We start from the raw sequence: 27,555 nt of genomic DNA on the forward strand, positions 1-27,555 counted from the left end.
TTTGCTTCTCTATGCAATGTAGGTAGATCATGGCTGGTGAAGAATGATAGCTGTTACTTTATCTAAAAGCTGAGGATATTTGGAGTTCTGTCATTTCTGTGAGCTCACTAAATTCTGCCCCATCCTGTTGTGCCTTCATGATAAGCTGGAGCTATGGTGTCCACTAACTTTTATTAAAGTGTCTACACAATTACACTGTCCTTGTAAAGCCATTATAAAGGTTACTATGGAAAGGAAAAAATCCCAGGATCAAGCTATCAGTCCTCCAGCGAGCTCGGGATGGGGGTGGACTGGCGATGCCTCAGCCGAGACTTTATTTCATAGCCTTCCAACTTCAGCATTTTGCCAGTTGGGGTGCTGTGAATTGGGAGGATCCCATACAGGCTCTATTGTTAGATAAGAGTTCTAGTTATAATCTTCTGGCTCAGCTGGAATCTGGAGCCTTGGCCGATACCTGTAAAGGTCCAACAATGTCACTTATGAATAGAATCTGGATGGAAATGAGGAGTATAATGAAATATGAAGGGGCCTCTGAGTATTCTCCACTTTGGGGGAATAGGCATTATAAAGAACTAGGTAAATTGGAGGGGTTTGAACACTGACACAAAGGGCTTCAATATATAGCTCAGGTTTACTCACATAATGTTCTACGTTCCTTTCAGGATTTGCAAGAATCTTTTCAACTGCCTCATAGTAATTTTTTTAAATACTTACAATTACGACATGTGGTACAATGTCAGTTTAAGGGGGAAAAGATAGTGGTAAAACCAATGTCACTCTTAACCTCATTAGCAGTGGCGACTGAGAAAAAAGGCATAATTTAATCGCTATATGGCCAACTCCAGAGGCCATATCGAGATAATGGTGTCAGCCCAGGTAGAAGAGGGTGGGAGCTAGACCTAGGTGCTATTTCAGATAATACCTGGCAAACAATTTTAGGAAGGGTAAGTTTAGTCTCATTATCACCGGCACAATGTTTGACGCAATTATTTATAATATACAGGGTATATAGAACACCGGTAAAGTTATTTACGTGGGGAAGGCGTGATTTCCCGAATTGTCCAAAATGCCAAAAATCCCCTGCTGATTTAATACATATGATGTGGAAATGTCCTAAATTGGCTAGTTACTGGCAAAAGGAGGTGTTTACAATTAGTGAGACTTTTAACACACATATCAATTTGGATCCTAAGACGTGCTTACTGGGCTATTTCGATGGAGAGTTTTTGCCCATTGAGATATTGATATCAGTTAGTAGATTATTGTTTATAGCACGAAAGTTAATTGCCCTAAAGTGGATATCTCCGAGTGTACCCTCATTTGAGGAATGGCGCCTTCAAGTAAATGACAACCTTCTGAAGGAACAACAAATCTATTGTAATAGGGGAATACCTAATAATTTAATTACCGTATTTTCCGCACCATAAGACGCACTTTTTTCCCCCCATAAATATGGGGGAAAATGTCTCTGCGTCCTATGGAGCGAATGCATGCTGGGACCCCCCGCCCCCGGCACCGCCCCCCCCCCTGCAGCCAATGGCAACACCCCCCCCCCACTGCCACCGCCAGAAGAGAGGCAGGAGAGCGGAGGGCAGACATCTGAAGCCCCTGTGAGCAGGGCCGGACTGGCCTACCAGCAACTGTAGTGCTCTCCTCCCTCTGTTCTCCGTGGCTCGTATGTCACGGAGCTGGGTCTGTGTGCAAGGTCCCGCCCCCCTAGACCGACTCGTGTGATAGTAGATTGAATCAGTGTTCAGCCTATCACACGAGTCGGTCTAGGGGGGCGGGACCTTGCACACAGACCCAGCTCCGTGACATCCGAGCGCTGGTGTTCTGCCAAGCGGCAAGACACCGGAGGACAGAGGGAGGAGAGCGCTGTGTATTATTAAGAAAATGGTGAGGCTGACAGTGGGCACAGAGGCTGCAATTGGTGGACACAGAGGCTGCAATTGGTGGGCAGAGAGGCTGCAATTGGTGGGAAGAGAGGCTGCAATGGGCACAGAGGCTGCAATTGGTGGGCAGAGAGGCTGCAATGGGCACAGAGGCTGCAATTGGTGGTCAGAGAGGCTGCAATTGGTGGGCACACAGAGGCTACAATTGGTGGGCAAAGTGAGGCTGCATTGGTGGGCACAGCAAGGCTGCATTGGTGGGCACAGAGAGGCTGCATTGGTGGGCACAGAGAGGCTGCATTGGTGGGCACACAGAGGCTGCATTGGTGGGCACAGAGAGGCTGCAATGAAGTGAAGCTGCATTGGTGGGCACAGCGAAGCTGCATTGGTGGGCAAGGCTGTAGTGGTGGGCACAGCAAAGTTGCATTGGTGGGCACAGCGAAGCTGCATTGGTGGGCACAGCAAGGCTGCATTGGTGGGCACAGAGAGGCTGCATTGGTGGACACAGTGAGGCTGTATTGGTGGGCACAATGAGGCTGCATTGGTGGGCACAGTGAGGCTGCAAAATATGGGCACAGAGAGGCTGCAATGATGGGCACCATGAAGCTACAATGATGGGCACAGTGAGGCTGCAATCATGGGCACAGCGAGGCTGCATTGGTGGGCACATGGTCAGGCTGCATTTATGGCAATGGTCAGGCTGCATTTCATGGGCACTGGTAAATATTTTAGGACACCATTTGGTTCAGAATATTTTTTTTCTTGTTTTCCTCCTCTAAAACCTAGGTGCGTATTATGGTCAGGTGCGTCTTATGGAGCGAAAAATACGGTAAACCGTGGAAACCATGGATATCGGCCCCACAATTGGCCCCATCTTCATTGGCTCTTTTTGTTCCCTTGTAGGGAGGTCAAAGATAGCCTGTGATAGTAAGTAGGGTATCAGAAGGAAAACGGGGATGGAGGGCCATACCAGCGGGTAGAAAGAAAGGTACTGCAAAAACCCACCAGCAGTGGTAATTTATTTTATAGATTTAGATATACAGCTTAGTATATTAGCCAAGGATCGGATTAGTGGCTCAATTTATTTGCCCTTTTTTTCCCCTTTTTTTTATTTTTTTATTTTTTATTTTTTTGTGGTTTTTTTTGTGTTGGTTAGTTTTTGTATGTTTGTGTATATGCAGTTAATATTTGTAGATGTATATATGCTAATTATGTTGTATAGATGTGATATATGCAAGGAAAAAAAAAAGAAAAATTTCAGAACTTGCCTTGGACTGACCATATATATGGTTTTAGAAATAAGGAAAATATGTATTAGTTTAATAGGGAGATAAGTATTAGCTTTTCCAACAAGAATGTATTTTGGTCTGTAAATGATTAAATTCTATAATAAAGAAATATAATGGGAAAAAAGCCAATATAAAGGCCCATTCAGACTGGTCTAATACATTGGGGTGCATTACCTAACATGCATTACTGTGCAGTATTCAACATGGCCTGCCAGAAAAGCTATATTCACAGCATACACGTTCATTTTAAAACATCAGCATTGTAATAGCAATATAAAAATAGTTCTTTTTGACAATCCAATATAAGCTTATTTGAAAAATCTCCATTCATGTTGTGATTGCTCCGTCTCTGCTGGCCGTCTATTTCCACAACTTCCTGGATTTCCAGCATAGTTTGCAGTTTCTCCTCTGCTGTTTACTTTCAATTTCTAAGGACTACCTATCCCATGGTACTTTGCTGCCTGCAAGCTGTGATTACTTAGTATTAGCCTCTTGCAGCCTACTGTATAGTCTATACAGTCGAGCTCAGAAAGGGAGAGGAGAAGTGGCACAAGCAGCCAGTCAGGTGTGCTGCAATATAAGGAGAATACTGGTAGAAGGAGTGATCAGGGTGATGGAGAGATGAGCTTATCAGTGTTCTAGTTTTCCTTTCACTGTCCAGGAGACATGTAAGTAAAAATGAAACTGCAGCAGGGAATGATAGCAGGGCTATGGTATACAGCAAAGCTGTGCAAATTTCCCTGCACTCTGTGATCGCCGAGTCCTTGGGAAATAAAGGGTCAATCACAGTGGGCCCTTTACCATGTGATCAGCTATCAGCCAATTACAGTTGATCACGGAAGTAAACAGAAGCCATTTTTCAGCTTTTTTTTCCCTTCAAACTGTCAGCATGAAGAAAAGAAGCAAGTCGTTTACCGGCTTCTGTTAGAGGGACATCGGTCTCCTTGTGATCACTAGTGCTGCAAATCAGTGCCCTCCAGTGCTGCAAATCAGTGCCCATCAGTACTGCTAATCAATGCTCACCAGTGCCACCTATCAGTGCCTGCTAGTGCCACCTATCAGTTCCCCTCAGTGTCGCCTATTAGTGCCGCCTCATCAGTGCAGCCTATCAGCGCTACCTTATCAGTGCCCACCAGGGAAGGAGATTACCTGTTTGCAACATTTCATAACAAAATATAAAAAAACGTTTTTTTTTGTTTTTTTTTAAATGTTCGGTCTTTTTTTTTTTATTTAGCAAAAAATAAAAAAACCCAGTGGTGATTAAATACCATCAAAATAAAGCTCTATTTGTGTGAAAAAAATTATACAAATTTTATTTGGTTACAGCGCTGCATGCCCGCTCAATTGTCATTCAAAGTACGACAGCGCTGAAGGCTGAAAATTGGCCTGGGCAGGAAGGGGGTATAAGTCCCCTTTAAGCAAGTGGTTAGTATCACTTTAACCTTGGGAAGCAATATTTAGAACATTCAGCAGACAAATCAGAAGCAAAATACTTATTTGAAAGCTGAATGTAAAATTATTATTGTTAATATTATTACTATTATTGTTAAAGGCCCTTTCACACCGTCGGTATTCGGCCGCTAGCGGCCAAAAAAGGGTTAAAAACCACTGCAAAGCGCCTCTGCAGAGACGCTTTGCCGGCGTATAGCTGCGCTGTCCCATTGATTTCAATGGGCAGGAGCGGTGAAGGAGCGGTATACACTCCGCTCCTTCACCGCTCCGAAGATGCTGCTAGCAAGACTTTTTCTCCCGTCCTGCCAGCGCACCGCTTCAGTGTGAAATCCCTCGGGGCTTTCACACTGGAGAGACAGCAGCGGCTGTTTCAGGTTGGTTTGCAGGAGCTATTATTAGCACTATAGCGCCTGCAAACCGCCCCAGTGTGAAAGGGCCCTAATATGATCAAATTGTGAGGGTGGTAATAAATTTAACAAGGCTTAGTAAATGCTAAACCCCTTCATTATTGCACTCTCTCCAGTTTGAATTGCCAACTCTGCTAGACACCCATGTCAATCATTAATTCTTACAGACAGAGATGAAGCAGACTAAGAGGGCATTTGCTTTATAACAATAAATAAGGTCAGCAAAAAACAAAAAAAAGAGAGAAGACTAGCTTTGGACAGAGATCAAAGATTACAGGGGGAGGCCAGAGTTCACAGCCAGAGTGAGGCACACTCCAACAGAACTAAAATATTCACATAGAGAAGACTAGAAGAAGATTGGGCCGTTGGTGGATCCAGACTGTGCAGTGACAACACAATGGCTTTGAAATCTAAACCAGGTAAATGACAATCAGATTAACTGTCCCTTGAAGCTGAATTCCAGGCAAATACATAAATACATGTTTAAATGACATATATGAGAGCTGTTTTACTTACCAAAGGATTTCTGTCTGTTCAGTCCTAAGATATGCATAGCCATGCCAGACTGTATAGCCAGGCTGGTGACCAGACTTTTCTACACCGCAGTTAAACAATGAAGCCTGGTCACCTCCCTGCCCCAAGCCTGTGATTAAATAGTGAAGGACCAGCAGCACTGTCTGGTCACTCTGTTCTCTCCACCTGTCAGCATGTTCCTTATTTCCAAATGTGCATGTAGCTTACCTGATTGGCTCCCAGTGTTGCCCCTCCTTCTCCCTGTCTGAGTGCTACAGCAGATTAAAACGGATGATACAAAGTCAAATGCTGGTACTTACACTAGTTGTATTTTAAATACTTTTTTTTTTAATTAATACATAACTGCATGAGTTGGTGTTTTTATTATATCTGCCTGGAGTTCAGCTTTGATAGTAAACCTACTTCTGCTTGTTGCACACACATCATATAAGAGTCCCTAGAATGGTCTTCATGCAGGCCGTCAAATAGACCACATTCAGCCTGTGACCAGTGCTGAAACAGCTGTAACAGTACCAAGATCCCATTCACACTTGTATTGCAGTAAAATGTGACTTCTACCTCAGGTTACTGAAATGCACAGCTCTATGTGCAGTGCGTGCATTGGCATTTATATGAATGGTTCCCCAACGCACTGTACCCTAGATGTCATCGCACAACACAGTGCACCACACCCCCGTTCCTCTGGTGGCAGCCACAATCCATATGCTCTAATTCCGATTCTCAAGGTGCCCTTTAAAATTTCCAAATTCTGTCTGCAACAAGCTCACCACTATCCATGACTTTTTTTGTTATCTACAACTCTTTTCTGTTTCAATATGTTTTTATTTGGGGTTGATAGCGTCATTACAATAGAAAAGCACACAACAGTGAGAAAACTGTGAAATAAAAAAAATACAATTAGTATAAAAGTATATTTTTACAAGCACTACATACAGGGAAGTATGGACTTTATATATATATATATATATATATATATATATACAGTATCTCACGAAAGTGAGTACACCCCTCACATTTTTGTAAATATTTTATTACATCTATTCATGTGACAAAACTGAAGAAATGACACTTTGCTACAATGTAAAGTAGTGAGTGTACAGCTTGTATAACAGTGTAAATTTGATGTCCCCTCAAAATAACTCAACACAGCCATTAATGTCTAAACCGCTGGCAACAAAAGTGAGTACACCCCTAAGGGAAAATGTCCAAATTGGGCCCAAAGTGTCAATATTTTGTGTGGCCACCATTATTTTCCAGCACTGCCTTAAAGTGGTTGTAAACCCACTTTGAAAAAAAAAAAAACTAACACCTGCAAGACAAAGGCATAATGAGCTAGTATGCATAGCATACTAGCTCATTATGTAATACTCACCTGAGATCGAAGCCCTCGCTGCGGTGCCCGTACACAGCACAGCACATCACTCCCGGGGGTTACTTCCGGGTATCGCGGCTCCAGCACTGTGATTGGCCGGAGCCTTGATGACATCACTCCCGCGCATGCGTGCGGGAACCGCCAGTAGCGGCACACTCACTGAAGCAAATAATGCGTACGTGCCATTGCTTCAGTTTGCTGAATACAAGCTGTACACTCACTACTTTACATTTTCACTTTTTCATTAGCTTATCATACACAATTATTAAAATGGAGCTCAAGTCTCCTGTGTAAAAATTAAGTCAGCAGCTATAAAAACTGTAGCTGCTGATTCTTTAAAAACAGCCACTCACCTGGTCCCATGATACAGCGCCACCCCCACCCACGCTAGTTCTTCCCTAGTCTCCAGGTTCCCGGCACTGGCATCTTAACTGTGTGTACCAGGCTGTGACAGCTTGTGGCTTCACAACCGGGTGCCCACTGCGCATGTGCGATCCGTGCTGCGCATTGTGAATGGTCCTGCAGTCTTGTGGGACCTGTGACGTGTCCCAAAAGACTGAGGGAGGGGGAGGAGAATTTGAAAAATGAGGGGGGGGGGCCTTAAAACAGAGCTTTTCTTTTTTGGTGGAGTTCCGCCTTAACTTGGTGTATCTGGATTTTGCAAAAAACATTTGACACAGTTCCCCATAGACGTTTACTGTACAAAGTAAAGTCTGTTATTTTCTATACACTGGGGGGAGAATCTCTGGGGGAATCTAGGATGGAAAAGGACCTGGGGGTTCTAGTAGATGATAGGCTCAGCAATGTCATGCAATGCTAAGCTGCTGCTAATAAAGCAAACAGAACTCCAGAGATAAAACGATAATTCTCCTGCTCTACAACACTCTGGTCCGGCCGCACCTAGAGTATGCTGTCCAGTTCTGAGCACCAGTCCTCAGGAAGGATGTACTGGAAATTGAGCAAGTACAAAGAAGGGCAACCAAGCTAATAAAGGGTCTGGAGGATATTAGCTATGAGGAAAGGTTGTGAACACTGAACTTATTCTCTCTGGAGAAGAGACGCTTGAGAGGGGATATAATTTCAGTTTACAAATACCGTACTGGTGACCCCACAAAAGGGATAAATCTTTTTTGCAGAAGGGAGTTTAACAAGACACGTATCCACTCATTAAAATTAGAAGAAAAGAGGTTTAACCTTAAACTACATAGAGGGTTCTTTACTGTAAGAGTGGCAAGCTGTGTTGCCAACCGTCAGTATTTTTACTGGCAGCCAGTAAAAAACAGGCAGTTTTCTCCTGCCAGTAAGTGCCAGTAAAAAGAAAAGGTTGCCAGTAAAAATATGGCTGTGACGCTCGGCCCGGAGCCAGCCAAGACCATACAAGTGCCTGCTACAGTGTGTTCGGGCGGCTCTGGTGGAGGCGGTGCCTGAGCATGTCCTGTGCAAAGGAGCCAAGCAGAGCAGCTAGAGCCTTGTGAGTGGGTCTGCAGGATGGGAGCAAGGCAGGCCAGGAGTGGGATCATCAGTGATGTTTGGACTGGAGGGACCGCCTGGCTTGGAGAGAGACTTTCACTGTGACTCAGGAGGGGACGTGTCGTGTCGGTAATCTGTACTGCTGCACACCGCTGTCAGTATCACCGTGAGAGTCAATTTCATGTGTTTGCTCATTCTAATTTCTTGCCCTCCCGAGTCCTATTCCTGAGCTACTTACTTACTATATCGAAAATATATATAATAAGAAATATGTTTTTGCCTTATTATCTACCTTAAATCACATTTCTAATTACATATTGTACTTGTTTGTAGCATAAACAGTGAAATTTGTACTTAAAACTGTAATTTTGTAACTTTTAGAAATGTCATTAAAAACGTGGCTGTGCCAGTAAATTTTGGGTGTTGTGTCAGTAAATTTCAATCTGTTAGGTTGGCAACACTGGCAGCGGGGATGTGGAATTCCCTTCCACAGGCAGTGGTCTCAGCGGGGAGCATCGATAGTTTCAATAAACTATTAGATAAGCACCTGAACGACCACAATATACAGGGATATACAATGTAATACTGACATATAATCACACACATAGGTTGGACTTGATGGATTTTTTCTACCTCACCTACTATGTAACTATTTAACTTTTGTATCACTTGTCCCTCCCTTTTAGATTGTAAGCTCTCATGAGAAGGGCCTCTGAATCCTCTTGTATTGAATAGTTTTGGACCTGTACTGTCTCCTTTACTCTCTAAAGTGCAGACTGTGTCATAACTGTTATATAAATCCTGTAAAATATCAATAATAATTGTAGTGTGCAGGGTTGTAAAAAAAAAAAAAAAAGAACTCCTGTGAATTTTTGGTAGATTGGAACTGTGGCATTTCATTATTTCACAAGATTCTTCTCTGGCCTCCTAGTAGAGCCCTGAAATATTCTTTTGGGAGTGGACTTTCATTTTAAGCTTGTTTATTTTGGCCCCCTAGTGGATCCCTATATGTCTCTTTGGGAGTGGACTTTCATTTCTGTTATATAGTAAAACCTTGGATTGCGACCATAATTTGTTCCGAAAACATGCTTGTAATCCAAAGCGAATCAAAGAGAATTTCCCCATAAGAAATAATGGAAACTCAGATGATTCGTTTCAACCATATATCATAATCCTTCAGTTTATAGTCCATATAAAAAGATTATAGTTATGTGATAGGTTGTGTAACCATAAAATGTCCATCCACAAATGGAAGCATTAGAAGCAAAATCCAGCAAAAGCTACAGAGTATAAAAGAGAAGAGAGGCGCCTCTAAGTGTAGCAATATGGTTACATTTAATGAAGGTACAACATTTAGCAACTCACATGGTTGATGATTAAAATCGGCTCATCTAAGTATGCAGGCATCCGGGGTAAAGCTGTCCACATAGACCATCCTCCGCACAGCGGTCTCTCACCGCTGTCAGTCTGCAATCGTGACCCGGACGTACCCTGCAGTAGAGCCATCTGAAAGCGAGGATTAAAGCGTTCGTGGAGCACAGCGTGGAAGGGACGACGTTGATGGCGGTGCGGGGGATGGTCTATGTGGACAGCTTTACCCCGGATGCCTGCATACTTAGATGAGCCGATTTTAATCATCAACCATGTGAGTTGCTAAATGTTGTACCTTCATTAAATGTAACCATATTGCTACACTTAGAGGCGCCTCTCTTCTCTTTTATACTCTGTAGCTCCTGCTGGATTTTGCTTCTAATCCCCTTGTGGAGGCTCCATTTGTGGATGGACATTTTATGGTTACACAACCTATCACATTGCTATAATCTTTTTATATGGACTATAAACTGAAGGATTATGATAAATGGTTGTGGAATGAATCATCTGAGTTTCCATTATTTCTTATGGGGAAATTTGCTTTGATATACAAGTGCTTTGGATTACAAGCATGTTTCTGGAATGAATTATGCTCGCAATCCAAGCATGTCATGTGACGTGACGCTACTTGTATATCAAGACATTGCTTGTATATCAAGTCAAAATTTATTTAAAAATTTTGCTTGTCTTGCAAAACGCTCTCAAATCAAGTTACTCTCAAACCAACTTATTTATATCACTTTATTGTTTGCTTTCATGGTGATTTTTATGATCAGAGGTTTTGCGCACTGATTTTGTTTATTTATTTATTTTCCTGTATCCGGAACATAGTGTGCAGGATTACCCTCTAGTACCAAGCGCATAATTATTTGGTGGTTTATTTATGGTAAATAACTTGCATTAATGCACCACGATAGAATGCTCAAGTGTGAATAGCATATAAAAGGCCCATTACCAAGGGGGAGGAAGTTCTGACCTAGTGTTCTCATGCATTTTTTCCCACCACATTATGCCATTCATGGCAATATAGTATGGTCTGCATTTAGAAGAGGCTGTGATACATACACATTGTTTTATTTGGTGAGACATTTCTGTATCTAGTATCAGTTAACAATGACAAGAAGATATTATGGAGTCCTGGTTCACATTTTATCTGGACCAAGAGGGGGTTTCTTACATCTATAGCTGATGTCATGTTTGAGTGTAGAAACGTAACCAGAGAACATTCAAAATACTGTGCACCTTTTGCCACATAACTCACCTAACATGCATTGTAGCTTATAGAACCAGTTAGAATCCTTTAGTCATTTTTTTTTTTGTAACCATAAGGTTTCATTTGCATTTGCTTCGACTTTAACACGCATTAAAGTGCCTGCCGCTTCAACATCCTTTTTTGGTGTGTTATTGATGCTTCTGTGATGCTTTTTTTTAAGCTTTGCAAATGCCCTGTGTGTGCTGATTTTTCTATTTGTTTTAATGAGGCCCAGTAGAACCCTGGCTTATTAGTACCCCTGTTCAGCCAATTGCTAGCGTTTTAGTACCTTCGTTTAGCAGATCCCTTGCTCAGTAGTACCCTCAACTCTGCTGAGCTCTATTTAGTAGTAACCCCAGCTTTGCTGATCCCCCATTCAGTAGTAACCACCAGTTTTGCTGATCCACAATTCAGTAGCAAGCCCCAGCTCTGCAGATCCTTTGGTTTGCTGATCCTCCTCTCTCTCCAGTCCCTGCTCACCTCCTGCTATATTGCTCCTATGCTGCTCACCACGTGTGGCATCTGCTGGTTTCTTGTGCTCTGGTTCCCCAGCTCTGCTGATCCTCTCCAGCACAGTCCTCTCTCTCCGGTCCCCACTTACCTTCTGCTACAGAGTTCCCATGTTGCAAACCACATGTGCCATCTGGGATCTGCTAGTTTCTCCGCTCCAGTCTGGGCCCAGCTCACCTTCCTGCTGCTCTACACTGCACACCAGATGTGACGTCTGCACCAGACACTTCCAAAATATATGCACATGAACTAGAAGTGACTGCTGATGACATCTTTCCGGTTTGCTTGTTGGTTTCCCAGTGCATGCTGGGATATCTCATACCTGCAATACCTCCAAAACAAACCAAAGCTATAGCTGAATAAAAACCCATCAAAAACTTCAGGTGCTGTAAGCAAGCGTTGTCATAGATTTCTATGAAGACTTTGCAGACTCTTTAAAGAACCAAGAATGGGGTATAATTATTGAAGCAAAGCAAAGAAAACACAACATTTGAACAGAACTGTAAGGTAACCATTTTATTTAGTGACAAGTGTTTTGATGCGCATTCAGAGTTCTTTAAAAAAGCTTGTCCAATGCCACATTTTGAAGCAAGTGTAAACAAGCCCTAAGGCTGGCCATACATTATATCATTTTCTTGTACAACTTTCCTTTAGATTTACCAAAACCCTATAATCAGAGGCGTCTCTTTAATTAGGCAAATTAGGCACTTGCCTTAGGCCTCGCCCCCAAAAGGGCCTCGCGCTCGCCTAATTTGAGTGGAAGGAATTGCGCAGCCCATGCAAGCCGGCGGAGTGTGCGGGCGGCTGGCGCTGCACACAGACTGACGCCGCGGCCGCCTGTCTGAGCTGAGCCACCGAGGGAGAAGAACACACCGTCATCTCGGCTGCTGCTTTGTCCAATAGCAGGCTCCACCGCCGCGGCGCCGTTCTCCTAGCCTTTCCCCCCACAGTCGGCGGCCCCAATGCATGGCGGGAGTTGTAGTTCTCCACAGCACAGACTTCAACTTGGCCCTCTGGTGCCTGTGCTCTGCAGAGACTACAACTCCCAGATTGCACTGCAGGGCACTCAGAGAGAACATCATGTGCTTCTCTTGCTGCCTTTAGTAGGGGACCAACGCGAGGAGCAGGTAGGTACATCTCACTACATGCTATCTGTATCCTGTGTCTGTCTATGGTTTCATCATGGGGCACAGTGGCAGCATTTTATTAGGCACAGTGGTGGCATTTGATGGGACACAGTGGCATACTTTGATGGGCGCAGTGGTGGTATTTGATGGGGCACAGTGGCAGTCTGACAGAATTTGATGGGGTACAGTGGCAGAATTTGATGGGGCACAGTGACAGAGTTTGATGGGGCACAGTGACAGAGTTTGATGGGGCACAGTGGCAGAATTTGATGGGGCACAGTGACAGAGTTTGATGGGGCACAGTGACAGAGTTTGATGGGGCACAGTGACAGAGTTTGATGGGGCACAGTGGCAGAATTTGATGGGGCACAGTGACAGAGTTTGATGGGGCACAGTGACAGAGTTTGATGGGGCACAGTGGCAGAGTTTGATGGGCGCAGTGGCGGCATTTGATGGGCGCAGTGGCGGCATTTGATGGGGCACAGTGGCTGCGTTTGATGGGGCACAGTGGCTGCGTTTGATGGGGCACAGTGGCTGCGTTTGATGGGGCACAGTGGCAGAATATGATGGGGCACAGTGGCAGAGTTTGATGGACGCAGTGGCGGCATTTGATGGGCACAGTGGCTGCGTTTAATGGAGCACAGTGGCTGCGTTTGATGGGGCACAGTGGCAGAATATTCTGAGCACCAGCCGCCAATGGATGGGATCATCATTGTGCTGCTTCTCCTTACTTGTTGAATGACAGGCTGAGGGCATGTACATTCCAGTGTGGGCTTCGAGGAAGGCCGTTGAATGAGGCTGGCTGTCGTTCAAACTGGAGGGCTTATTTTATTTAATGGGCTTTTTTTATTCATCTTGCTGCAGTTTTGCTTTCAAAATGAACGCCAGGCAAACAGCTATTCACACACATATGTGAAATGTTTCATCTACCAAAAGATTTATAATTCTGTGCTGCGATTTTTGTGATTCATATTCCTCTGCCAGACAGTAGAGCCAGAATGATGCACCACCTTCTTTATTACAGTTAAGTAATACAGCAGTGTTATTTACCTTCTCCCTAAACCTGCTGATAATGAAGAAGCATTACACTGATAAGTTATCCACGATGCTCATTCTGTTGTTATCGTGGTTGCGCAGTCTCTGACCGTCTTCTGTATCATTTTCTGCACAGTCTCTGACCGTCTCCTGTATCACTCTCTGTACAGTCTCTGACCGTCTCCTGTATCATTGTCTGCATAATCTCTGACCGTCTCCTGCATCTTTGTGGCGTGAGTGGGGCCTCATGTCTAAGTTTTGCCTAAGGCCTCACAAAGTCTAGAGCCGCCTCTGCCTATAATATGAGGTCAAACCTAAACACTCTCAATTTGGATGCAATCAGGCAGGTCCTTGCATTACATAGTTGAAGGTAAATCTAAAGGAAATTGAATAAGAAAATTGTATAATGTATGGCCAGCCTAATGCCCTGTACACACGATCGGACATTGATCGGACATTCCAACAACAAAATCCATGGATTTTTTCCGATGGATGTTGGCTCAAACTTGTTTTGCATACACACAAAGTTGTCGGAAAATCCGATCGTTCTGAACGCGGTGACGTAAAACACGTATGTCGGGACTATAAATGGGGCAGTAGCCAATAGCTTTCGTCTCTTAATTTATTCTGAGCATGCGTGGCACTTTGTGCGTCGGATTTGTGTACACACGTTCGGAATTTAACCGATAGGATTTTGTTGTCGGAAAATTTTATAGCACCATTGGATTGTTTATCGGGTGAACTGACGGAAATTGTAAGCCCGAGAAACATGAGCTGGGGGTGGGGGGGGGGCGTGAGGTTAGGGGTTTTGTCTCCTTCTGCCCCTTCAGAAACCGTTGTGAGGTATTGATGCAAACATTAGAGCTAGAGCAATAATTCTAGACCTCATCTGTAACTCTGAACAGGTAACCTGTAAATGCACTTAAAGCGTCGCCTTTCGGAGATTTTTAAGTACCTTAGTTTTTCACCATTCTACGAGCGTGCGCAATTCAAAAGCATGACATGTTAGGTATCTATTTACACTCAGCACAAGGTTTGCATCAAACTACAAATCCTGTTAAATGGCGTTTAAACTAGAAACATCCTTGTTGAATCACTATATTCATGTACTGCAGCCAAGTCCACCATGGACAACATAATAACTGAAATGCCTATCAGATATCAAAGTTCAAATTCCAACACGGCCAACTGTCCAGCCCATTACCTCACTCCAAAAACTAAATCCAAATACATGGATTTTGAACAACCTGGGGCTTACAAATATTACTACCTTGTTCAGCTTCACATATAAAGATGTAGTCAGTTTTGCCCCTAACTCTATATTTTACATTCACAATCATTTGCTCGCTGTAAACCCACTACCTACAGAAAAAGATTACAGCTAGGTAAATATCATTTGTTTTTATTATACACTGACTATCTGCAGCTTGGCTAGAGGTAGAGAGAGCAATTTTAGGACACTTTGTAGCAGTTTGCTCTCTGTGTTCCCACCGGACTATAAAGCTGTATGGGTTAACACTACCTTGCCTCGACCCAGCAGGGGAGCTGACACACAGAATAAGTTCAAAGGACTTAAATGCCCACACTGAATAGTGGGAGATGAGAAAGGAACAGTCAATAGACAGCTATGACAGCTAATAAACATCTAACATTCCAATGGACTACAATTTCCCAAGGAGAGACTGTTATGAGGAGGAGAAAGAGCTGTTTTTTCCCAGGCTGAATACTAAGGTTTTGGCTGCTAGGAGACCGGGAGTGCACGTCGCTATCCCTGAGTGCACACCAATCTTCTACTAGCCTGTGGCCTAAGACAGAAACTGGAGCGCTGTTAACCTGTGTAATTAGGACTTAGGAGTCACTCCAGGCAGATCCAGAAGTCAGTTGACATCTGAACAGTGGGATCATTGTTGCTGTATGTATCCCTGGGACTGGTTAGAGGGCATTGCTGCCATTGATCTATTGCTGAAAGAAGAGACTGAATACATAGGGGCTGGCCATCTAACTAGCAGCCTGCATGCAGATATTATTGGGACTGTACTTATGTGCACCACCATAAACACTGGACCCCAACAATAGCTGGCTGAAAAACTAGGGCTAGGAACTGCTCACCCAAATATGTACTTCATAAGAACTTTGCCTATTATCATATGTACTTCATAAGAACTTTGCCTATTATCCATATTAAGAGGTACCTTTTTAGGGAGCCTTAAATTTCATTGTAGCCATATAGAGTGCACTCTAAAGTGGTTATAGTCTACTGGTTACAGAGGAGTTATTGTAGTATTGATCACCAATGCTATTATTGTTTACCATTGCTACTGCTTATTGCTGATTTTGTAGATTACTAGGTTTACTTTAGTGGTACAGAGCTCTACTCTAACTTGCTATAACATAGTCACTACATTATCCAGTGAGCTGTGATTGAATAAATTCTTTATATGCTCATTAATGTATATACTGCCATTTACCTAAACTTGTGAAAATATACAGAGTTCCTTTACCACTAACCAGTATGGTGTCTGTTTTCTGATATTGAAACATAGTTGTATGAAGGATATTTATAGTTATACTCCCAATAGAATTGCAGTAACCATTTCCTTAACCAGGTGCATCAGAAGGACAGAGGCTGCTCACAGAGTCGAGGCAAAAAAGAACAAAGAACCCATTCTACCAAGTCGCTCCAGTGGTGGTAGCGCTACACATATAAAAAAAATAGAATTATGGGTGATACGATAAAGTAATACTAAACGTTATCCTTATTCTCCAAAAAGAATCCATATACACCCACTACTTAATGGCCCCTGTAATCTATTTGTCATTACATTTTTTCTTACTGTGTTTCCTGCCTCGTTGTGACATCTGCCATGAGTTCCCCAAACTTCTCCTTTTTCTGCCAACTTCTCTTTGTTTAGCAGGAGCAGTAAATGTTAGTGGGGGTCATGTGCATTGCACTTTGAACACTACAAATCCAATAGTCCATCTCAGGGGCAAGCAAGAGAGGGTGGCTAGGTTCCTACCTACAGTGGAACCATGCAAAACAAATGTAGGCACCTTCTAAGAGGAAGTGGGTTCACAGTAGCAAAACAATAGGAAAAAAAAAAAGTTTTTGGACAATTGGAGGAAGCAGAGAGCAATAGAAGGTGTTTTTTTTATAAGTTAGAAATACATACTTGAATAGATTTTTATTTTAAACCAGAGATTAGTGTCACCTTGATTTTATTATTTCTACGTACAATGTATAGTAGTATGCAAAATATGACAAGATTAACAGGTGAATTGCACTTTACAATGATATAATTACTTCTATGCATCTTTATATGAAAGTAATCTCTCATCACATAATTACAGGAATAATGAATATCACACCGGGATCAAAGATAAGTGTCATTCGAAGTAAGAGAGTCATACAGGCCAATACTATATCTTCCTGTGATATAATTATTAGTGATGGCAAGATTAGCAGTGTCCTGCCATGGGGAAAACATGTGACCAGTGGAGCCAAGGTAAGACAGCTATGAAACCTTGACCTGTGTATGATTGTATTAGATTCCACATGTGTAGTTGCTGGCTGACCCTTGTATTTAGGTTTATAAAATCAGTTTCTCCTTTCTTAAAGCGGAAGTAAACCCATCCATAAAGCAGTTACCTTTTCGGCACGTGCCGGAAAAGTAACACTCCCATTGGTTGTGCTCTCAACCAAACTGTCAAACCATCCAATGGGAGGTGTCATAACGGATCACATGTGCAGCATCATGGCAGTTGTAGACTAAACAGAGGCCAAGATGGCGGCTTCCTTGGCTGAAAACGATACAAGGGTTTACTTCCACTTTAAAGTATCTTCTTAAAGTATCAGCATTATATGAATATGTTATCTGGAGTACTTATGACATTGTTAGATGTAGAACATTAAAGTAGACAAAATGCATTTAGAAATTTGCAATTTTCTAAACTCAATACATTTGAAATGATAGTGTTCTAGTTATCATCAAGAGAGCATTGAAAATAGGGTTGAACAAATCAATTAGCAAACCAAGTAACTTCACAGACATTTTTGATTCCTCTAAATATATTCAATCCAACTTGTCTCAGAAGAGATGTATTTAATGCATTAATTACAATTGTGTGATTCCCAAGAAGTCAGACAGACCTGACAGTAAACTGTATGTATTTTACAATTTACTTAGTGTAAGTACCTAATAAAATTGAAAAGCAGAGATTTGAGCATGGATCTTTTCTAGATTGGTATACAGAGATCCCACTGCTGGAAACCCAAGAAGTAACATTTATTCTGTTGATCATGAAAATAATTAGTTTTCTGCTGAGTGTTCTTTTTGTAAGCAGCTAAATTACTGGCATGTTGCATGCATACTGTACCACAGCTACTGAATAATTCTGAATGCTGAAACTCAGCTACTGGTCATGGCATAAAATATGACATAAGGGAATATGGGGTGAATGTTACAAGAAAGCATTGGAAACTGTTCTAATAGAGTTTAGCTATTTGTCATTTTTTTAAAATTAATTAATGGTAGAATTCTAATTTTGTATAATTAAAGTAGAACTATAGGCAAAACATTTTTTTTTTTTTGGATAGAGCAAGGAAGGGTTATAAACCCTGTCAAATTTGTTTTTCACCATCTGTGCTCCATTTGGGAGATTTCCCTTCAGTTCCTGTCCCATAGCCAAACAAATGAGAAGAAATCCCTGCAAATTAAGGGAATTATTTCGGGACCCCCCCAGGTCAATATAACTAGTGTCCCCATTGGAAAATTTCCCCTCTATTACTTTTCTGGGAACAGCTCAAAATTTGGGATTTTCTTTTACTTTAACTTTCAATGATAATGATAAACAGGACAAATAGAGAGGGTGAAACTCCCTAACAGGGAGCACAGACAGCAATAAAAACCTGACAGGTATCATAATCCTTCTCCATTCTATCCAAAACTGAAAAATGTTTTGCTTTTAGTTATACTTTAATCTGCTTATTTTTTTTAATCAAGAATAAAGTTTATTGAAACAATCCAAAATATTCCAGAGTATGCATGTATTTATATGTGTCTTAGCATGAAAACAACTCTATAAATGACAGCAAAAGAAACAACAATAAGGATAGTCACAATCAACCCTAGGCTTTTATTCCAAAATCATCCACTGGTGCTAGACCAGGCATACGCAACCAGCTACCCCAAACGTTCTCGTATTTAGCAGGACAACCCCAGTGTTGATGGACAACCCGCTCATAACAGAGGGTATTGCCCAGGTGGTCTATCCATTCTTAGGGAGAGGGAGGGGCTGTATTACTGTATTCCAGTGTATCAAAATGAGTTTACGTGCCTGAAATAGGGCTCTAGAGACTGCCTCCTTGGTATGTGACTCTGGCATTGCATCATCGAAGATACCTAACACACATTGTTTAGGATCTAGCAGATCAATCTGCTTTTACTTCTGACATAAATTAGAATACCTGTGTGACAGAAACAATTTTATTGACTTTAGGGCTGCATAATAGTTTCAGGGCTATAAAGTCCCTCACAATGGTCTGGGAATTGGAAAATTGCAGCTTCTCTATGAGGGTTCTCCCAAAGGGACAGTGTTTTGGTTTGTAGTGGATTCTAAGGTCAGTTAGTACCTAAGCTACCTAAGGGCATATAGTATCTAAGCTACCTTAGGCATTATATTGCCCCGATGCACACATATGTTAAAAACAGGCAGTTCAGTTGTGTTTTACAGGCCCCTGACTGCCTACCTCCAAAGTAGCATAGTGGCCTCTCAGGTAAGTAGACATTGCTGTAGTGGGGCAATAATTCTAACTCATCCGACATTAATGGGCAAGCAATGCCTGCAAATGCCTCTGAAGAGCGGCTTTCAGCAGAGCCATACGGACTGCTGCCCGTGCGAACCTAGCCTTAGTTGGTCTATTCAGCCACTAAAAGATACAACATAAATGTAATCTAAAATACTGTAATTTAATGTCTATAGGAATTTTAAAATACTGAACTAGTAGCATACCTTTGGTTACATAACAATACCTACAATTATTGGCTCCTGCTGTTCTGTTTTTTTTTTTTTTTTTTTGTTGATCTCATACCAACTCTGTTTTTCCATTCAATAGTTGCTGGATGTAGGGGACCTGGTGGTCATGGCTGGCATCATTGACCCTCATGTACATGTCAACGAGCCTGGACGCACAGACTGGGAGGGCTACCGGACTGCCACACTGGCTGCTGCTGCTGGAGGGATCACTGCTATTGTAGATATGCCACTGTATGCAATGTACCATATGATGTCACTTTAGAGGGGATCTCCATATTAATGGGCAACAACCGTATTTTTACAGTTTTTCTTTTTTCTATGTAAATGTGTGAGTGGTCAGCTTTATGGAAAAATATCATAAGACAAACTTGGAGGCTCCCATTTCTGGTCTCTGTTTCTGAAAAACCTAGCTGCCTGGCTGTCATGTTGATCCTTTTCACATGACAGCCAGGCAGGATCAACATCTGTCCCACTGCCCTGGGACAGATATACAAGAAATGGCTGAAGAAATTTCTGTGACTTCCCAGAACTGCACACTTGCTGTTGGTTGGTGACTCTGAGGACCAAGTCTGATGGGTTAGCGTAACAATCAGACAACAAGTATTTTCAGTAGCAAGACAGCAATAGCAGCCACCTCAATGGCAGTTCACCATACTGTAAATAATTTTATTAAGGAGTGTTAAAGTTTTCAAATGTTTTTAAAAAGTGACCAGTTTTAAAAACCTTGTGTCTGTATATAGTCTTTACCTCGGAACGGTCATAATTTCTCATTGCATATAAAAGCTTTATGCTGGCAATACAAAGGGAAATTTTCTAACAATTTTGAACACTTTCAACTAGCTACCGATTACAAAAATGACTGCAATCACTTTATATACTTATATATTTATAGGGAAGGGATGTTGCTAGGTTGTTTGGATCTGTTAATTTGTTTTAGCAATTCAAAGTTGGTTGAAAGGGGCTGAAAGAAAAATTGTCCATGGTTATGTGACCAGCAGTGTGACACCACTCGGGCAATATGACACGTAGTGCTTCTATTTTAAACTAACAGCCAGAGTGCTGTCGCTGTATCACACAATGAGCATAAGGAAGAGCAATCAATTTCCAAAAATGTTGGTGAAGCTATAGAACACACATGCTAATCCTACAATTGGCCCCAAATTAATGCTTGAGTTTCTCAATACCTAACTAGCATCTTTGTGAACCCTAAATAAAGGTGCCTATAGGCATAAAATGGTCTTCTATCAAGCCAGTGACTGACATTCAAATCAGGACTGGTGATACATATGTCAGCAATCACCAGCCTCTCTCCAGACATCCTTTAGCCCAGTGGTTCTCAACCTCAATCCAAACACCCCCAAAAGGCCATGTTTTGGGAATTTCTCTTAGATAAAATAGCTGTCCAAAATACCAAGCCATTGACTCTGATTTAAAGCACATGTGCAAGATAAAGGAAAACCTGCAAACATGGTTTGTTGGGGGTACTTGAGGACTAAGGTTGAGAACCACTGCTTTAGCCTACCCTTCTGGAATCAACAATCCAGTGTGTTTTGTTTCTGTAGAATCTTTTATGTATGACGTTCTTTAAGACTAGGGATATCGTTGTCCTCCAATGTATGCTTGCCTGCAAGAATGTATATTTAAGAAGACATCCATCACTGGTAAATTCTATCAGTTATCAGATTAAGTTTTCCCACACAGCTGCAATCTAATCTCTTTCGGTAGCTTAATTGCCTATGTGACATTGGGGTTGATTTACTAAAACTGAAGAGTGAAAAATCTAGTGCAGCTGTGCATGGTAGCCCATCAGTTTCTAACTTCAGCTTGTTCAATTTGGCTTTGAAAAAAAAAACTGGAAGCTGGTGATCACTTTGTAAAACTTCTACACTGGGCTGATAATATCTACATTATTTAAGAGTGGAAGTTGTTGAGAAAACTATTAGTAAAAAAACAGTTGGCGGTAATGGCTTTCTCCTAATATTACACTGACAGAGAAGAAGCCTCTTTCTGGCTGGTGAACAATTATTAACACCCAGCATTACTACTGTCACAACACACCTCCATCACCACCCACCATCATTACCATAATCACGTTGTTCTTTCCTCCTGCAGTGGATGTCTAATTTGTATGCCTGCATTGTTTGTATGAGAAACACAAAAACAGTAAAACTTGACAGGCCATGAGCAAGTAGGTGGAGCTGGGAACTTGTACACAGAGATCTTACCCTTGGAGTTCTTGACTATGAATATCAGAACTTGGTGGAGGATTTAATCTGTTACTATCTACCTAAAACTGGCAAACCTCTTTTGGTGGAACCCCTAATACCGCGTACACACCATCAGACTTCTCGTCGGAAAAAGATATGATGGCTTTTCCGACGGGATTCCGCTCAAGCATGCCTTGCATACACACGGTCACACAAAAGTTCACTGAACTTTCGACTGTCAAGAACGAGGTGACGTACAACACTACAACGAGCCGAGAAAATGAAGTTCAATGCTTTCGAGCATGCGTCGAATTGTTTCCGAGCATGTGTAGGAGTTTTGCGTGTCCGAATTGCTACAGACGATCGCATTTTCGGATAGGAACTTTTTCCGACCGAAAAATTGAGATCATGCTCTCAATCTTTTGCTGGCTGGAATTCGGCCAGCAAAAGTCCGATAGAGCATACACACGGTCGCATTTTCCGACAAAAAGCTCTCATCAGTCTTTTGCTGGCCGAAATTCCGATCGTGTGTACGCGGCATTAGGGTAAACCATTGGCAACTTTGGCTCATCATCACAATTCCTTATTTTATAATAGTGTTGTCTCATATAACCCTAGGGATTAATAAAGAGTTAGTTGCCAAGGTATACAGTTTATTAGTTTTTCAGATCTCATTGTTTTGTAATTACAGCACAGACAGCATCGGAATTATGAATATTTATGTGGGCTAGATGAAGGTGTTATCAGTTTAAAATGTATTCAACTCTAAAACCTCTGTAGATTGAATGGAGATACTGTACACGTGCCCCTTGACAGATGTCAATGACTGCATCAATTTTAAAGCCATGTTTTAGAAGACTCTCCCATGTGACATTGTCATTTCTAGATACTGTTCTAATTACTGCTAAAATTCAAGGAAACCTTTACTGGGGTAGCATGGAGGCTGCTGATGCTGACCCTCCCATCTGAAAACATTCTCTGGCTGCCGTTCTGAACTCATGACTTCAGCACTTTCTCTGTTATGGGCCTGAAACAAGGCACCAAGTATTTTCAGAAACATAGGCATCCTTTGTATTTTTCTTTGTACTGCTTTCCTTTAAAATGCAGTTCCTTACATGTATACAGTACTGGCCTATATCTACATAGGACTTAGGAAAGAATCTGCCAGGTCTGATCTTGCCTAACTCCATCCAGAATCATCCATATTCTGCACAACAATTAAGGACCAAACACAGGATCGGAAATCGTACAAAAAACACTGCTTTTTAAGTGATCGTACGATTATCAGATCATTAGTACACAGCTTTCGTCAGAAATTATTTGAAGGGGCAAACACAAATTTTTTCTCGTACAATACCAGATCATACGATTTTCATTTAATTAGTACAGTTTTCACCCGAAAATACAATACGAATACAATACAACACATTACATCACTTCTGAATTTTTCATTCTGTCATACTTGAATTTTCGAACTTTAGTAACCTCTTCATTTTTGATATGGAGACTAGCATGCAAAAACAAATGGACGATCATTTCTCCGATAATCTCATCATGTGTACCAGGCTTTAGTTAAAATTGCTAATTTTTTGTATCAGCCATTCACCTCACTACAAGCTTTTCAGGAATGTCATCATTTGCAAACATGTTTCTGACTGCACCATAAAAACATTTTTGTGCATACTCTTTAACCGATCTGCTGCTGCGGGTGCATTTTAGAAAGTGCACACATTTGGGAACACAATATGAATCCATAACTTTTGTCTTTACAGAAACAGCCTGCCTCCCACCACATCTGTAACCAATTTCCACACCAAGCTCCAGGCTGCTAAGAGACAGTGCTATGTGGATGTAGCATTTTGGGGTGGTGTCATTCCTGATAATCAGGTGAGCATACTTTTATGTTTCAGATTTTAACTTTTTTTGCCGTGGTTGGGATCTGGAGATCCTTGGCTCATTGTTGTGAATTGTTTGACTATAGTTGAGGTTATGATGTCTTCTGATGTGGTGGATATCTCCTATTTAAGATGCACCCATAAAGCTCTGGCTTTTGGCTAAAATTTTAGATTTGGTGTTTGAATCTGTATAAAAAAATGTGCTCTTTAACTGGTATGCCCTGTACACGCGATAGGATTTTCCGACAACAAAACCGTGGATTTTTTTCTGAAGGATGTTGGCTCAAACTTGTCTTGCATACACACGGTCACACAAATGTTGACGGAAATTCTGAACGTCAAGAACACGGTGACGTACAACACGTTCGATGAGCCGAGAAAAATCAAGTTCAATAGCCAGTGCGGCTGTTCTGCTTGATTCCGAACATGCGTGGACTTTTGTGTGTCAGAATAGTGTACACACGCTCAGAATTTCCAACAAGTGTTGTTGTCGGAAAATTTGAGAACCTGCTCTCAAACATTTGTTGGCGGAAATTCCAACAACAAATGTTCAATGCAGCATATACATGGTCAGACTTTCCGACATCAAGCTCACATCCAACATTTGTTGTCGGAAAATCCTATCGTGTGTACAGGGCATAAGTGTATATTACTCCAAAAGTTCTAGACTACATCTATTAAACAGGGGAGTAACTATGAATCAATGACCTCTAAAGCAAGATTTTGATGTCTCCCCAGGTCCCTGTAAACACATCCCCTGCTGAATCAGAGCTGAATTGGATTGATGTCACTTTTGTGACATCTTTGCTATTTCAGCTTTTGTCCACATTTTGACAGCACAGCAGAAGCATTTTTGATCTATGGGCTACCAGATAAAAATGGTCTTGCATCTGTTTATATTAGGCTACCTCTAATCCATCATGTTTAGGTCCAGGAAAAAAAGCAGTCCCTTTTTATTTAATTTTTCAGACCTGGATGGAGAGGTAGATGGTTGCAAACGGATGCAATTCCACTTCCATTCGCCTGCCCATAGACTTAAATGAGGCTTCCGATCAGGTCTGCCTGAAAAACTAACAAGTAGGTCTGATCGAAAAGCCCATGTGAAATACTGTAGGCCTAAGAGAAGAAGTACTATTTTACATTTATGGAAAGTAACCAGTTCAATGAAGATCATTAGTATTGATGTTTACTTTCCTTTGGTGAAACAGACAAGAGGAGGTGACACACTGGTATCACTGCAGGATCTTGTGAGTGATGTTGAGTGAGACTATGCATTAGCCATCAGGCAAAAGATCAGTCCACTGGCTAGAGTGCTTCTGTTTACTGGGAGTCTGGGGCAAATAAGCAGAGCATGGAGGACCATGCAGAATGCATTTTAAACATTGGAGCCATACCCTATGGGTAATCAGCATGTATTGGACAGTTTCAGATGTACCTGAATTCTAGACAATGACTGTGGAAACATGGCGTGTTACATTCTGGAGTTTGTCTATGAAGTGGAAATATATCACCTTCATATACTTGGCCATTTTTCCAGACATATAATGAGCTTTTGAACAGAATCTCATTACACAATGTGGTCTTTCTCCTACTATTCCTACTGTTCCTTCGAGTTGCATGGGAAATCATTTTCTAGGAAAGAGTATAGGTATCAAAAGAGCCTCCTTACAAGTGATTTGGAGGGGGAGTATTAGCTCAGATTTTTGATGGGGCACAAGGTTTGGTTTACAACCTCCCATCATCCCTATCTTCAAATCATGAACTATGAATAATGACTAATGACTAAAAGGACAAGGTTGCATGAGAGGGCCAAGAGCATGATGGTCCAGGAGCACCTCAGGTTAGAGCCACTGCTTCTTCATTAAACCGGTTATGCTAATTTGGGCATCTTTAAAAGATGCTTCATGAAACTCCCCCCTAGGATCTGTGCCAGGTACATGCTGGATTCTACTCCCCAGTTGTCCTGGGAACTCCATGGAGCCACCAAGGAAGAGCAGGAGTCCATGAAAATGGAAGTTTGAACTGACCTGCTTCTCCCATATTTCCTACAGCTTAGGCTGAAAATGATTATGCTGATGATAATAAATGACTCATCTAGTTAAAAGTATTTTTTTTTAATGTGAAAAAATTCTACACAGTAGTACTATTTTACCTGTGTTAAGCCAACTGAAGTCAATCGGCTTGGAATACATGATAGTGAAGGAGGCCATAAGTAGCTTAATTGGGAAGTGAGTATAAAGGATGGAGATTTGTCAAATGATCTTACATGGAAATGTAATGTACTCACCACTAATATTACTTGCTATGACAGGTGGAACTGATACCTATGCTACAAGCAGGTGTTGCTGGATTCAAATGTTTCCTTATAAACAGTGGAGTGCCAGAGTTTCCTCATGTCAGTGTGACGGATCTACACACAGCCATGTCCGAATTACAAGGAACCAACAGTGTTCTACTGGTTAGTGCCAACGATAGTTTCTTACATGATTTCATTCCTTTTACAAGCAGGAAAGCAAAGCAACCTGTTAATTCTGGGTAATATGTTAAAGAGTATGCTAGAAAAAGTTAAGAAGAAAGAAACTACCACTGTCAATGTCAAATGACTAGTACATGCATTAAATGTGTAGCACCCTCCTAGTTAGGTGCTAGGCTGTCAGGTAGATTTAGTTCTTTTTGTGCTCCTCTGTAATCAGTGAAGCAGTGACTGACAACTTTGGGCTGATCAGGCTCCCACAGGCCACACACTTGATTTCTTCTGCCTGAGTACTGACCTGAGAGCAGGGCCTGGGTGACTGCACTGCTGTTAACCCCTTGGTGCATTTTTGCTAAGGCTTGCCTGGCCTGAAGCATTGTCTGTTGTGCCCCAGTGCTATCTGTTCCCTAAGAACTGATTGAGGGGACTGTTCTAAGAAGTAGTTGTAGATAGAAAGGTGTCCTGTTAATACTGTTCAGCATTCTAGAGTGTCCCACAGCTCCTTACCCTATCCACGTTACTCAACAATATATACAAAAAAGGCAACTCCTAGACTATGTATTGAGCCAGCGGAGTTAATGCTGCTGTGTGGCTGGCTTCCGCTGCACTAAAGAGAGAGAGAGGAACCTAAGATAGATTAGCGGCCCTTACGGAGGTTACATATTCATAAAAGTGTAAAATTCATAAGCATTCATGTTTTTTTCTTTATTAGTTTCATGCAGAACTTGAAATAGCAAAACCTGCCCCAGAGATTGGAGGTAAGTTAATGTTCATGCAATTATAATACACAAACAACACAAAATAATACTTTCTCATGACAGTTAGTTGGCGGTATGTTCTTCCACTCCACAGTGCTGGAATGAGGCCAGGCATTAAAGTCATCACATACAACGCATGATCACTGGCCACATAATCAGGTTGGAACGTGGCCACTGGTCTTGTACTCTACTTGATCATGTCAATAAGACAGGTGTTGACAACACCTGTTGGAGACTGACAAGATGAATGGCTTCAGGGTACAGGTTGTCACAACCAGAACTGGCAGGAAGGAAAACCAGCAGACAGTAGAGTAAATAAGAACTAAATCCAAAACCTTTTTAAACTGGAGAGGTGTGGAGCCACACTTTTATTTTACAGCACTATCCGAAGATAGTTTTAAAGAGGAACTTACCTGTATCTGAGCACATAAAAGCAAACCTACCCATCCATCCATGTCTCCATGCTTTATTATGTTGAGAA

The 27,555-nt window shown here is 41.8% G+C and overlaps 1 protein-coding gene across 1 annotated transcript in view; it reads left to right on the top strand.

The window, feature by feature from the left end:
• The first annotated feature begins 5,240 nt into the window (after positions 1–5,240).
• The window catches only part of LOC141139516 (allantoinase, mitochondrial-like), a 58,804-nt gene continuing 36,489 nt past the window's right edge, over positions 5,241–27,555 (top strand). Inside the window, exons 1-6 of the mRNA XM_073625731.1 lie at positions 5,241–5,456; positions 17,057–17,211; positions 19,821–19,972; positions 23,721–23,835; positions 26,155–26,301; positions 27,029–27,074. Coding sequence (XP_073481832.1) covers positions 5,435–5,456; positions 17,057–17,211; positions 19,821–19,972; positions 23,721–23,835; positions 26,155–26,301; positions 27,029–27,074 — 637 coding nt within the window. The 5' untranslated portion in view covers positions 5,241–5,434. The remainder of the gene's footprint in view (positions 5,457–17,056; positions 17,212–19,820; positions 19,973–23,720; positions 23,836–26,154; positions 26,302–27,028; positions 27,075–27,555) is intronic.

The sequence above is a fragment of the Aquarana catesbeiana genome, linkage group LG04, assembly GCF_042186555.1.
Source record: "Aquarana catesbeiana isolate 2022-GZ linkage group LG04, ASM4218655v1, whole genome shotgun sequence".
In the NCBI taxonomy this organism is placed as follows: domain Eukaryota; kingdom Metazoa; phylum Chordata; class Amphibia; order Anura; family Ranidae; genus Aquarana; species Aquarana catesbeiana.